This window comes from Lepisma saccharinum, chromosome 5, assembly GCF_977018435.1.
Source record: "Lepisma saccharinum chromosome 5, izLepSacc3.1, whole genome shotgun sequence".
NCBI lineage: Eukaryota > Metazoa > Arthropoda > Insecta > Zygentoma > Lepismatidae > Lepisma > Lepisma saccharinum.
Window position 1 is genome coordinate 5924389 of NC_139233.1, and position 14119 is coordinate 5938507.

Consider the following 14119-nt stretch of genomic DNA (forward strand, 5'->3'; position numbering starts at 1 on the left):
GGTTACATTTAAGCTTACGTCTATTTGACACTGATTATCTAACTATAAAATAACGGCTTTTTGTTCTACATGAATTAATATGTTAAGTATACAGTTATGCAAATTGTAAGAGCATTCCCTGACATTCGCTACGAGACTCGGCGGCAAGCGGCCCGGCATCAGCGCTTGAACGGGTCCGCGAAAGTCGCTAGAGTCGGCTATTAAAATTACAGTTTTCATATTGTGTCCTAACCTTGACTTCAGAAGGTGTTGAAAATGATGTCCCTCTGCTGCAACACATTACTGGCATCTCCGAAGGAAATTGGGATTTACACGTGCAAGTTCGTCTACTGTAATTCTCCCGATTTCTCGTACAATACTCTTTTAACGCACGGATTGTCTTTGTATACTTTATTTTTTAGATTTCCACTTTTATTCAGAACTGACCCTGTTACTCTAAACCTTTTGTACGAGGTTTAATATAGTGATCCTATAGATCACGGGAGCACCAGGAAATGTAGTTCCAAAACGTTGTCGCACTTCTCCACAATTCCTCTTTCCAAAGTAACACTCGACAAGATAAATCCTTTGTTGTAATGTAAACTTTTGTGGTGCCATATTAAGCCACAATCTTCAACACTCGGACACGACACAACACAACTTCCGAGGGAGGATTATACTGTCGTCAGTCTGCAACGTCAACAGAAAGTGAAAGAGAGCGAAGGCAGGGAGAGCGAAAAAAAACAAAAACAGACTGCAGCGTGCGACAGACAGTCGCGGACCCCGTTCGCAGGGAGAGACAAGCGCTGACACCGAGCCTCTTGCCGCCGAGTCTCGTAGCGAATGTCAGGGAATGCTCTTATATAGATATACAGAATATGGAAATTACAAATGTATGTAATTTTAAAAAAGAAACAAAAAGTTGTAGTAGTAATGATAATAATAATAATCACGAAATAATAGCAACAATAATAGCAGTAATAACAGGGTAGTGATAGTAGTTTTTATGACTGCCCCCCCTGAGAAAAATCCTGCGAGCGTCCTTGTTGCCTTGGTGTCACTTTTTTCATGAAATTACCCGAAATTATCACGATTTTTTAAAAATTTGATGGAATGCTTAAAGAATTAAAGTAACAGAAAAAGCAATAAATCTTTCCCCGAGGGTGTTTAATTTGTAGGTGAATTATTGAGAAATGCCATGGCCTAACGCGTTGGTTCTAGACTTGAGCTTTCGCCACTGAAGAATAATTATTTTTAAAGAAACCTACCATTGCGCTTTAGTAGGGCAAATGCGAGCCTCATTAGTAAAGGATCTTGAACAATTCTACCTCTCTATTCCTCTTTGATCTCATCATTGTTGGATTTGTTTAATATATATCAGCGGAGAAGCCTGATTAGTCCCATCGCTTCCTGAAAGGTTTGTTGACTCTTGCCAACAGCTGCTCTCGAACCCAGACGGGCGCCGAAAGAACTGCGTGCTATTTTGGATCGTTTATGCAGTGCACTCTGTGAAGTTCAATACGTTTTCTGCTCTTCTTTTCATCATGTTAACTGCATCATAAAAGATTTTCGGTCAGAGAGCGAGTTGAAATGTGATATCGACATTCACTTCCTTTTAATGTAAGAACTTACATTTAGGTCGAAGTAGATGCGCTATAATGATGAACGTGTGCAACCGCAAGGGTGTCAAAATCAAAGCAATGTCTTGTCTCTTGAGGTAGAGTGCATCACACATAAATTTGCCGTTGCGTAGATACCAATTTTCGTTTCGTCTCCCTCTCTCTTAGTATCACGTGTTCTACCCTGCTCGAAAACCTTCGCTATTGTTGCCATATTGTCGTTCCATTCCTGGACACACTCGCGCAAACATCATTGAAAACAATTAAATAGCGCTCCAGCTCGCGGTTCACACCGTTCGGCAGGGACGGTAATGTGGCAATATAGCACGGCGTAGTGGTTGCTTCTTTTATGCAGTGCATGTTCATTGGCTAGCTAGTAACTAGTGTTGCCAACTGTAATAATGAAGCACTATTTCTGTCACGGAAGGGGAAAGGCAGGTAAAATGACGGTGAGTTTTGTTGGATTGGAAGCACCATATTTTTATTTTATACTAAGTATTTTACCGGTTTGACGTTGTGTACGTGTATTGCGTGTGCGTTTGTTAATTAACGTTAAATTCCATAATGCCTCCAGTTCTGTCAAAGTTGAAATCAAAAACCTTGCATAGTCAAGCTCGGGAAATTCTAAGCAACGTGCACGAGTTCATGAAGGAGGAAGCCAGTGAAGGTGTTAGCATCCCAATACAGCATTTTGGCAAGAGAGCAGCGGCTACGACTGGAGTTCCTGAACGAACAATCAGGGCTATCATGAACGAAAGACAATCTCTTGAGATGTCAGAAGGCCCCTCCACATCATTCCACACTCCCGGGAAAGAACGACAAAGACCAGCGACCAAATCGTCAGTGGACGCTTTCGATGAAAACGTTATCCGTAGGCGCATATACGACTACGCTCTGCGTGAAAATGAAGTGCCGACATTGAAATGTCAAATTACAGGCGGACATACATTTTGCGGGAAGTCAAGAGAGTTTGCGACGTTTGCTGCGAAAGATGGGATTTAGGTGGAGGAAGAGGAGGCTGTCATTTTTGCTGCTTAATGCGATGCATATTGTTTTCTGTGTTAAAATTGCCATGCTTTGATGGGTGACCAAGTTCATAGTAGGGCCGGCGGAAGGGGAGGGCGAACCGTACCATCGCCCAGAGCGGCAAAATTTGAAGAGAAGAAAAAAATAAGCCTATTGAAAACTGTGATCGAGCGAGATATTCTTAAGAAGTCTCATTATTTATTTTATATTTTGATGTTTTAGTTAGGAATATATTGATTTTCAATTTTCCGTTGCTGCGTAATGACCGGGGGGGGGGGGTCGAAATAGAGCGGCATCTGCCGCCACCTCCCAGGGAGGCAAAATGACTAGCGCCGGCCCTGGTTCATAACAAAAGAAAAAGCCGCGCAGCTTATCGTCTAGTGGCAGTGTATGTACTTGTTATTGTTGTGGAAGCCGGCATCCTTTGTAAATGTACAACAAAGGCAACCGACTGTCGCCGATCTCAGAGAGGAAATAATAATACTGCTTGAGGAGGAGTGTTATGGTGCAATTGTAGCGGTTTAACACGTTGGCATGTTATTATCTGCCGTTGCAGTTCCATTTCAGTGTATACGGGTTTTGGGAGTGTAAAGTTAGAACGCCACCAGTGCATTAATGCAATGAAAAATAATATATATATATTTTTTATTTTGTTTGAAATCACTCAAATAAGGAATCGTATGAAGAAGTCTTCTTTGCAGCATTTTTGGTAATTTTACTTATGTGTTAGTTCATATTTTGCGAATTTTTAGTCCATATGTATGTAGCTACATACAAAGCCACTTGTTAGTACATATTAATCCTAGTCCTGGTAAAATGCATGACGTTTAAAACTCAACGTTAGATAGACCTGAATTCTCTAATTTCCTTGTTGTACGTAACAGCTGTGCATGGCGCACTGCAGCGATTTTTCTATCTGCTCCATTAGCAACACTGCTTCTTTAGTTGTTTCGCGCATCGCACGGCAGAAATATCTGCGCTGGACTCTAGGATTAAAGCTAGTATCGACAATCTGCCTTTGGGGGTGGGGGGGGGGGTCGAACAGGTCTGTCGAACCCTTTCCCCGATGGCATCCTTAAGTTACAAGACATCAGAAAGCACGTTATTTTTAGAGTTAAAACAGACATCAAGTTCAGTTAGTTTGTATTCTAAGCAGAATAATCTAAATGGAAAAGTGTGCTAGATCTAGAAAATTGAGTGTAAAATTCGTGAACCTTTATGATAACGTAAAGTTTTCATACCCTATCATTTTGTCCAGGGTTTGACAGTTAGCAAATTCCAAAAACTGAGATTTGTATGTCGGATCATACAGAGCAAACTTTAACTAAAATTTCTCCTTAACTTTGAAAGCTTTTTTTTAACGAGGTGTGTAAAAAAAGTTACTAACACAATAGAATAACTATGCATTTTAGTACACTAACTGTATGAAATATAAAAAGATAAAAAAAAAAAAAACTTGTGCTGGATCAGTCATGAAGTGAATCGTAAAGTTTCTCCCCGTCAGAGAATATAAAAATAATACAGAGCATTCCCTGACATTCGCTACGAGACTCGGCGGCAAGCGGCCCGGCGTCAGTGATAGTCTTTCCCGGTGAACGGGGTCCGCCACAGTCGCAGGCTACAGTCTGTTTTTTTCGCTCTCACTGCCTTCGCTCTCTTTCCCTTTCTGTTGACGTTGCAGACTGACGCCAGTATAATCCTCCCTCGGAAGTTGTGTTGTGTTGTGTCTGTGTGTTGAAGATTTGTAGCTTAATATGGCACCACAAAAGTTTACAACAAAGGATTTATCTTGTCGAGTGTTACTTCGGAAAGAGGAATTGTGGAGAAATGCGACGACGTTTTGCAACGAAATTTCCTGATGTTCCCGTTCCACATAGGACCACTATATTAAACCTCGGTAAAAAGGTTTAGAGTAACAGGGTCAGTTCTGAATAAAAAATAAGTATACAAAGACATTCCACACACCATCCGTGAGTTAAGAGAGTATTGTACGAGAAATCGGGAGAATTACAGTAGACGAACTTGCACGTGTAAATGTCAATTTCCTTCGGAGATGCCAGGAATGTGGTACAGCAGAGGGACATAATTTTCAACACCTTCTGTTGTCAAGATTAGTACACAATATGAAAACTGTAATTTTAATAGCCGACTCTAGCGACTGTCGCGGACCCCGTTCACCGGGAAAGACAAGCCATGACGCCGGGCCGCTTGCCGCAGTCTCGTAGCAAATGTTAGGGAATGCTCTGTATTATATTTGTTAAAAATAATTATTGTTATTTTTCTATAAAATTTTATTAAATGCCAGACTCCACCTACAAACATTTCTGGCGTTGCTCATTGTACCGAGACGGACCGGTAAGAATCGAGAACCAATCCAGACCCTTCGACACATTGAGAACGAGGTAGTCCTCTGTAAAATCGAGACGAGACCGAGACTGTGGTGTGCTATTGAATGTCTCGTATTCTTACTTCAGACGAGACCTTCGCTGAAGATATCCAATTGTCAGCTTCTTCGGCGTAGGACACCATGGCCTTCATTTTGAAGGCCAACGAGGCTCTGGTGTCTGGATTCAAAACAAGTATAATTCTCTGTGGAGGTTTGTGTTGATGTATGTATGTAGGGTCTCTTCATCCGTTTCATCTTGTCATCATTCATCCCCATCGTGACAAGAAAAATCGAGTAATCAAGGGGTCCTGGGTTCGATACCCGGCGGAGGAACAAGTGGTTCGGATCCCACTTTAAACTGTATGTCCAGTCCCGATTAACCTTACTGTGCATAAAGTGGACTTAAAACACCAAATCAACCAACCAACCAACCGACAAGAAAAATCGACTTCAATTATACTGAACTGGGGTACGAAACCACCCCTTTGATCCCACCCTCACGGAGGCGGGAGTTTTCTGCCCTCCTTATCGCCAGCCCTGCATCTGTCTACTGACACCGTAACTCCGAATTCGATAACCGATTCACTTTAATACGGAACCACTAAGGTTTGATATCCAAATCGTCATTCCCGAGCCCACAAGGATCAATTACCCGAAATACCGCAGTGAAATTGTTGAATCCGATTTCATTTTCGTGCATACTTCATCGTAAATATTCTCAAGGCACGGTATAAACTAGATTCCGTCGCAGTACCTCTAGATGTCACTTGCTGTCAACTAAATCACCGCTTCCTAATTGAGTTTTCCGTGTTTCTCATTCAATTCAAACTTCCTCATTAAAGCTTATCGTTTTTATTCGTTGAGTCTGTGTTTGTGTGTAAGCCAAAGATTGTTCTGAAACGGCAGGCCTCGTGTACAGTCGGGTGCATAAATATTACCAGGTAAATTGCCCATCATTGCTTTCATTTAGTTTTCTCTTCCTTCCTCGGGTTTATAAGGAATTTAATTTTTCTGAAGTTAGTGCGGATGTTGCCGCTTCGTTGGTTTTTTGTCTCAATTCTTGAACCTTGCATTGAGCAAAACAATTGAAAGAACCTGCTGATTGTCAGTTTGCCTTTGCTGTCGAATTTGAAGCAGATTTTGTTATTAAATTTAAAATGAGTGTGTCAGTTCTTGAGGGAAAATTAAACCGAAAGCACCCAGATAGCATTCTGATATGACAATTTGCCGCATGAGCGTCGCCAGAAATTTTTGTAGGCGGATTCATAAATCTTAAACAGTAGAAATAATAATTATCATGATTATGATTATTATTATATAAAATAAACTATTTATTCCAACTCTATTATTATTATATCCTTGACTACTTCTCGATCCACCACATGAATCCACCAGCGCAATTATTTTCATTCTTATTTTTACATTTCATACAATTAGCTTACTGAAATGCATAGTTATTGTCTTCTGTTATTACATTCTACATGCCTTGTTCAAGAAAAAGTTGGGGAAAATTTTTTTGCAAAGTTTGTTGTGTGACCTTTCAAATGAAACTCAATTTTTTGGGGAAATTTGAAAAATGTGGTACCATTTTGTATTAAATGGGTAGAATATGAAAAAAAAGAAAAACATAACCAGATTCTTGCATTTTACACTCACTTTTTCGATGTAGCTATTCTGTTCGAATACCAACTGAACTTTACTTTTGTTATTAATGATAAACATAACAAACCACGTTTTCTTTTATAACGTGGAATGACCCATGTCAGTTTCCACTGGGGAATGACGGACCGACTCCCGACGCCAAAGTTTTGCCGCCCCTAAGCCTAAATCTGGCCCTAGTGGCTAGCGTGTCGTGCCATGACATAAAGGGTCCTACGTTCAAATCCTCATCGTAGAGGTAGATAACCGACGTAAAGCTAAATTTAGAAAGAAAGACCGATGCGCTGAAATGTACAACGCACGATTTGCCGCCGAATTCCTAGATACAAGTAACTGATCTACGTCACCAGACCCCTCAAGCGGGGAAAACAACAACCTACCCGACTGTCTAATAGGGAGTAACAGTGCATTGAATGGATTCTGGCTACATTGCTTCCTTCTCTGTCTGCGAAAGACTTGAGTGCTTGGCCCCGTGCCCTGTGTCGCATGCAACTTACCCAAGGCTTATTTTTAACAACTTCGTTTTATCAGGTGTACACGTTCTCCCAAGTTATTCTTCAAAGTCCAGACGGCACCTTCCGCACTTCCTGTTTTCAGAATAACACGAAAATGAAAGACAAGTACAAGCTGCATTATGAGGGGGAGGTTTTGTAATTTGATATTGGATTCGAAAGTCGCGGTGGTCCAAGTACAGGATGATTAGAAAGAAGTGCATCCCAAACTTCGGCCCTTAATAATATGAAAACCGTGAGAGATATTAGCTCCGGAGTTTCTGCATTTTATTATTTACATTGATATATTTTATAACGCTTTACAGGAGATGTTATACGTATGATTTTGTCTCACAAAATGCCCAAATCACCCAAGTGAGGTCCAAAAATTTTCACCGTGGCGCAGTGGCGTGGGAGAGGTTACGTATACTTCTTTTGGTAATCAGCCCTCATTTGCAATATTTTCCTGCCTTTCACGTTCTTTTCTTTTAGGAAAACTTGACCGAAGAGGGTCGGTTATAACCCTCATCACCCCCTCTTTGGAGTCCACTTTATGCTCAGATCGGGACCGGACCTACAGTTAAAGTTGGATCCGAACCATTATGTACTTAGTTCATTCATTTATCAGCAAAATCATTGCTGGAGATGAATCCATCTGCCCGTATTATCAGCTGGAATCAAGGAAGGACAGTATGGAATGGAAGCATACAGGATTACCAAAACCAAAGAAAAGCAAGTCACAACCTAAATTCGGCAAACTTATTTTTCGATGACCAAGGGCTACTGCTATTGGAGTTCCTTCCGGAGGGACACACAATTAACGCAAACACGTACTGTGAAACACTGCATCGTCTACGGACATCAATCAAGAATAAGCGTCGAGGAAAACTAAGCAAAGGCATCATTTTACTCCAGGACAATGCTCGTCCCCATACAGCCAGACAGGCACAGGATCTGTTGCAATCATTCCATTGGGAAGTGCTAGACCACCCTGCATACAGTCTTGACTCGAGTCCATGTGATTTTCACATTTTCGGACCTATGAAGAACCTCAGAGGACGACGCTTTGCCTTGAGTCCTGAGCTGCAGGAAGCTGTCAGAGAATGGTTTCATTCCCAGCACAAGGACTGCTACTACCAGGGAATTCATAACCTTGTTTCAAAGTGGAACCAGTGTCTTACCTCATACGGTGAATATGTGTAACCAACTACTGTAATAAAGTTTCTGCAAGGAAATGGACCTTTTCATTTGAATGCATTTCATTTGCTATTTTCTTCGCTTCTTGTGCCATTTTTGGCTAATTTGCGAAGATGGGGATGAGTGATGACATGATGAAATTGGTGATTGGACACTCACAAACATCTATGCCCAGGCCAGGATTCGAACCCTGGATCCCTGGCATTGTAGTGCAGTGTGCCAACCACTCTGCCACGGGGGCCTGTGAATTGAGCTATAACAGTACATCTAGCTTAAATGTAGTTAAGACGTCAAAGTTTGCTGGCAAGGAAATTAATATTAAAATGGTAAATGTTTATCGAATAACAAAAAGAAAGAATAGTTGTTAGATCCAGTTGACAAAAAGTAAAGTTCGTGATTAATATTTTATGTATATTACTAATGGTATTAGTGTGCATAAATGTTTTTCGGTACTGTCATTCAAAGCCGTATGATTCCAATATAATTCTTGGCTTCCAGTAAGTTTGTCGAAAATAAATAACCCTGGATTATACAGCCAAACAAGTATATTTTCATTATTTAAGTTTATGACTTGGTAAATCTTTCAGGAGGGTCCGGACCATATGGACTCCCTAAATACATCCTTGGCTCTGGCATCTGCAGTCTTAATCATTTTTACCCTGGTTTGTGTCATTAATTATTTTTTGTTTGTACTTTTCAGGTCAAAGGATGAGAATTTAAATGCAACCGCAGTGGAAGCCATTTCTGAAAAGTTGTCTGAGGTCACAGGACTAGCTGAAGAGTTGGATGCTTCTCTCTGTGAGCGGAGGGAGTCTGCCAGTTCTGCGAGTTCAGATATCAAGAAGATTCTCGAGGGGACAGCAAGCAGTACTTCCGAGGTACTGCATTGTTTTCTATTTTTTACACAACCACGTAGTAATAGGCTAGCATATCACTGTAAGCAAAAAGTAGGGGACAAATGTAGAACTTGAAGTCAAAATATAGGACACAATCATTCCAAATTGACACATTTTCAGTTAAAAAGAAAAACAATCTTTGAAACAAATTATTGAGTACAAAATTCCCAAACTTGATTTTAAGCATGCTTTCATCATCTTTGAAATTGTACCAAGCGAATATCAAGCCTTTTAGCAAATAGTAGAGTATCGACTACAGATTGTATTCTGTAATAAATCTAAGGTAGCATAATTAATCCCTCAAGAGATAAATTATTTCCATGTTACTCCAACTGAAAGATAGATTTTTCAATGATCAAAAATTTCGATTTAAAAAATCCTCTCAAATCCTGAACATGAGACTAAAATGTAGGACATGTCCAATTAATTCTGATACCCATACATAGTAACGAACTCATCCTTACACTTTGGATACATGATCTCTTTTTCTAGCGATGTTTGCTAAAATTAACTATAATTTATAAAGTGCTTTTTATGGTGTGGCGGGAAGTATGACCGCGTCTGCTGACAAACTGGATGCAACTGGAACCGCTAGCTATGCAATGAAATAGTCTCGTACAATTACATTGACAGTTACAATGAAAATGAGCATGTACCTTGTTACAAGGTGTGTTGGAAATGATGTCCTCCTGCAGCCACACATTTACAGCATATTCATAGGAAATTTTCACTAACACGTATCAGTTTCTCTTCCGAAATTGCTTCAGTTTCTCTCCTGATATTTTCTTTCATTTCATCTAATGTATGGCTTTAAGTTTGAAAGCTTGGTAACTTGCTACGCAGATGTCATGAAAATTCTGTTTCTTGTGCAAGGTGCTGGTGGGATTTTTGATTGTACTTCAATGTCGTCTAGTTTCTCCTCATTAAGCACGCGCCGTTTTACCCTTTGCTTCTTATCAAGAACAGTATCCGAACACCGTGTCTGTGTGAAACAGGAACATCTGGGAATTCTGCTGCAAAACGTATTCTAACTTCCGTACAAGAATTTGTAATGACGTAAGGGTCATACATAAAAATGCTTTGTTTCAAATTGTGCGGATAGCGTGGCGTTTTTAGACTGCAGAAAAGCACAAGCAATACGCAAACTAAGACAAAACAATCTAAACACTTGTTAACACCTTAACATTTCATCTTTGAAATCGTACCAAACTGGACACCAGCTATCTGGATACTAAAGCACTGACACGTCTAGTGCCAAGGTCAGGGTACGGCTGAGGGTCTAAATGCCGGCAGATACAATCATACTTTCCGCCTCACTAACCGCCACTCCATGGACGTCTCGACCATAAAAGGCACTGTATGATGATGCCGTAGTAACAAAATGTTTATTTTCCATGTTTTGACATACTTCACAGTTAATGATAATTGGTTCTGTGTGTAATTTGTTTGCAAGAATATTTCCAGCATAAACTAACTGTAAAACTAACTTGAAGTACAGAAAGACTGTAACTGAGTTACTTTTTAAAATGAGTAACTGTAACTCAGTCAGTTACATTTTGAACCAAGCAACTTTAATTCAGTTACTTCTGTTTCCTCTCATGTCTTGAATGGGTATAGCCCAGTCATTTTTGCTTTATATCAAGTAAAGACCATTCGTTTTTATGTTATTAATAAGCAATGTTCAATTAGGAGGAATTGTTATTTTTTATGTAATTTCATTCTAGGAATGGTACACAAGCTTTGGAACTTCAAAGTCAGAAGAAAAGTCAGATGAGGAGTTTGTGACGGCGTCTGAGTGCACTTGCACCCCTTCGCGTTCATCATCGTATCACACAGCATCAGAAGGAGGCTCTGCTCCTTGGTGGGATGTTGGTCCACCCTCCGATACAGAAGGCGATTTAAGTGAGAAGTCTGCAGCACAGGATGTTCAGGATCAAGCCTGTGAGGAGAAAGAAACACACTTTGAGCCTCTTCATCAGGAGGAAGTTGGCAAACCGAGAGCCCGGAGGAAACCAGGGCAGGTGAGACATGCTGTTCATTATGTTAGTTCTATACAAATGAAATGAAAATTTTTGTTTTCTGTACAAAACTTTTCATTTTAACACGAAAATAAATTGTTAAACAATATTTTCACTTTTCACACAATGTTTTTCTAATTAAACAAAAACCTCCCACTTTCTGAACAAAAATTTGTTTTTTCATTGTTCTATTAATTTCAGTGGCCACTTCCACCATCCTCATTGGAACTCGCTGTACTGTTGCTTGGTGTGCATCTTTTGTTTGTAGTTCTCCGGCCACCCCTAGGTCATACAGTACAGAGAGTTCCAACGAGGATGGTGGCAGTGGCCACTGAAATTAATAAAACAAAGAAGAAAAAAACATTTTCGCGGATAAAGTGAGTACTAGTTTCTCCATATTTATATACTACCTTGTCTCCTTTCCCAATTATGAAAAATATTGTTACGTAGAAATTTTAATAAAACATACTGGCTTGACTGACTCGAACCTGGGTCTCGTGCCATTACTCTACCACTGGTTTTGTCTAATTTTTCGCTCTTTCTCTTTTGATGGCATGGAAGTCTTATGTCAGTACTCAGAGGTGCCAACTTAAGATATATATATTTTTTTTTGGGGGGGGGGTGCAAGATCGGCACAAACAATACTTTATGTATGTAAATATGCATAAGTCCTCCTCTGTGGTCTTATGCGCTGTGCTTTGGGCTCCGATTGCGGGATGACATGAGTTCAGTCTCTGGGTTTTCGACCTGTGTATAGGACCAGTAGCAACCCACCATTGTGAGGAAATTGGTGAGCTAAACGTGAGTAGAGTAACCCAGTCTGGGAAATCTCCTGTAATGCCTGAGGGTTCGACGTGCTGACCCCACGTCACCCCATTACCGATTGAAGATCTCCACACCTCTAGGTAGGATTGTGGGAGGGAGACTGGCAGTCGGGCGATATGTCAAGGCCTTTTGAGGGCTGTCAAGCCACGTGTTATATATTATACTAGCTGATTACCAACGTTGCCCGGATATTTATTTATCCCAATCTTGTATTCGACAGGAAAATAATGAACTCTAACTATAGTGTAAAATGTAACTAATTTTAAATGTGATCGTGAATGTCACCAATTAGCTTAGCGACTCCGAAAACTATGTATTCGTCAGTAATCTAGGTCATTTGTGGCATTTTATTTTTCACCCCCTCTCACCCTCATGCCGATAGGTGATGCACTTGGAGTTGAACGGCATTGGGAGCGACTCCAAACACGATGGATTCCACACTAATATCGGGAGTTCTTGCAACACAGCCTGAATGTTAGCCAACCCTAGAAACACTATCATTGTGCAGGATTGCATAGAGTCACGGATGTCTGTTTGTGCCGAATTTAATATCGGTCGTTTTGGATTATTTTTACATGTCACCCCTTCCCACCCCACCCCTAGGAGTGCCAGGGGTGTCTTACCCCAAAAGTATTCTTTCCAGATTGCAAGTGATACGTGTACCAAGTTTGGTTGAAATTGCTCCAGGCGTTCGAGAGTTATGCCGGAACAAACAAATATACACACCCACACACATACATCAATTTTTATATATATATATTATATTATTAAATATACGTAAAATGTGTACTTCTATGTAAATTTTGGGGAAAGGGGTGTAGAAAGTGCCTTGCCCCCTCAAAGTCTGTGCCTATGTCATTACTACTGCAACATTGTCTTTGAAACACTTTGCTGAAATTTCTACGTAGTACATCTCTTGTGTGTGCCAAACATTAAGGTAAAATTTTGTCAAATTACTTAATCTTGTACCCTAGTCGCCATAGTACATAGTGGTTTGGATCCCACTTTAAACTGTAGGTCCAGTCCAAATGAGCTTTTCTCTGCATAAAATGGATTTTAAACAAAACTCAAACACTTCATAGTAGCATGAGGCCCACTTCATTTAATATCACACACAGGGTGATAAGGGAATGTCCCACACTTTCTACCGCTTTTGTCCCTGCACGATGGCCTTTTAATACTAAGCCTTGTCTACCAATAGAAAGTAAACTATCCTTGCTGCCTCAGTTTTGGCACCCAATTGCCGCTACTCATCACACATCATCTGATATCTTCTTTCCCTGGACTGGACTCTCTCCCCATTAAGAAATTCCATCTAGTACCAGCCAGTTTATCCTTAATCAATGCTGTTTTAATGAGAAACATTACTCCTTAATCAGTTCTTCTTAAAGTTTCGCCTAAAACCATAGCACGTTCTATTGCGTTAATTTTCAAATAATTAGGCCTGCATCAGTACAGTTTAATTCCTTTGTTCATTTAAAATACTTCATTTTTTTTGTCAACAATATTTCTAAAGTTCCTAGTTACTTTTCCTCCCTTTTTCGTAACATCTACATCTAAGTATCTACAGCATACAATGCTACACTCAACACAGAACAATTCTTCTATTAAGGGCTTCTTTAGCTATTTTTATCCTTACTTTCACTTCCTGAATGCTGCTCATGTCATTGCTTATATCATGCATCCCAGGCATCTATTTTCTTCAGTTCTTTCTCCTCAAGTTCTCACATTAATTTGCCTTGGTGTGTTGAAAGCTCAAAATATTTTGGTGTTTACCTAGCATTGAGAGGACAATTTAGAAGCTACTTAAAAAGAAGTAGTAGCTGTGTCCAGAGACCTGCACAAGACCTGGAGCAGACCCGTTTGCGAAACATCGCTCCTAAAATACCATGCAACCTGCACAACACCCTTGCTTGAGCAGCTTGTCTGCCCACCTGCCCAGATCGTTCCAGGCAGGCATTGTAGACCTGCCAGGTACCCGCAGTCTTACGATACCTAGTAGGTCTCAGTTCGTTCTTTCCAT

The 14119-nt window shown here is 40.3% G+C and overlaps 1 protein-coding gene across 20 annotated transcripts in view; it reads left to right on the forward strand.

Moving 5' to 3' along the window:
* The window catches only part of sls (sallimus), an 854140-nt gene that overhangs the window by 93569 nt on the left and 746452 nt on the right, over window positions 1-14119 (forward strand). For all 20 annotated transcript variants that reach the window (XM_083122061.1, XM_083122066.1, XM_083122070.1 and 17 more), the window contains 2 exons: window positions 9058-9235; window positions 10978-11274. In XM_083122061.1, the coding sequence (XP_082978187.1) occupies window positions 9058-9235; window positions 10978-11274 (475 nt within the window). The remainder of the gene's footprint in view (window positions 1-9057; window positions 9236-10977; window positions 11275-14119) is intronic.